The sequence below is a fragment of the Plasmopara halstedii genome, assembly GCF_900000015.1.
Source record: "Plasmopara halstedii genome assembly, contig: Scaffold_470, whole genome shotgun sequence".
Lineage (NCBI taxonomy): Eukaryota > Oomycota > Peronosporomycetes > Peronosporales > Peronosporaceae > Plasmopara > Plasmopara halstedii.
This window is the reverse complement of record NW_020187390.1, coordinates 502326-502716: the sequence shown is the minus strand read 5'-3', so window position 1 is coordinate 502716 and position 391 is coordinate 502326. Positions and strand designations below refer to the sequence as shown.

Below are 391 nucleotides of genomic sequence, written 5' to 3'. Positions count from 1 at the left end.
ATATTGAGAAGTGAGAGAAGATTTCTAGCTACTCGTGGCACCTTACCTGTCTTCATCTTACAGCCAAACGTGCTGTCCCGGGCTCACCATCAAGGTGGAGCGGCGGCCGAAAACGGTCACTGAACAGCGGTTACACGTGGGGTACATATGTGTTGCGTGTGGGTCACATGCAAGCCGCACCTGGGTTCCAGGTGCATTTCCAACAATCCTCCTCGGCCGTCGCCTACGTCAGCTTGACGATCTGGCGCAGCTCCGCCATCCTGGCGCCGGGAAGGACTTGGTCAGGAGATCCGCTGTCATCAGGCGCGACTCGACGTACGTGGGCTCCACATTGCCCTTCCGTGTGTAGTCGCATATGAACTTGATCCGGATGTCGACGTGCTTGGCGCTT

The 391-nt window shown here is 57.0% G+C and overlaps 1 protein-coding gene across 1 annotated transcript in view; it reads left to right on the top strand.

Moving 5' to 3' along the window:
* The window catches only part of PHALS_10315 (uncharacterized protein), a gene marked incomplete at both ends in the record, with an annotated part of 386 nt that extends 27 nt beyond the window's left edge, over positions 1-359 (top strand). The window contains one exon of the mRNA XM_024725717.1: positions 64-359. Coding sequence (XP_024576465.1) covers positions 64-359 — 296 coding nt within the window. The remainder of the gene's footprint in view (positions 1-63) is intronic.
* Between the last annotated feature and the right edge of the window lie 32 nt (positions 360-391).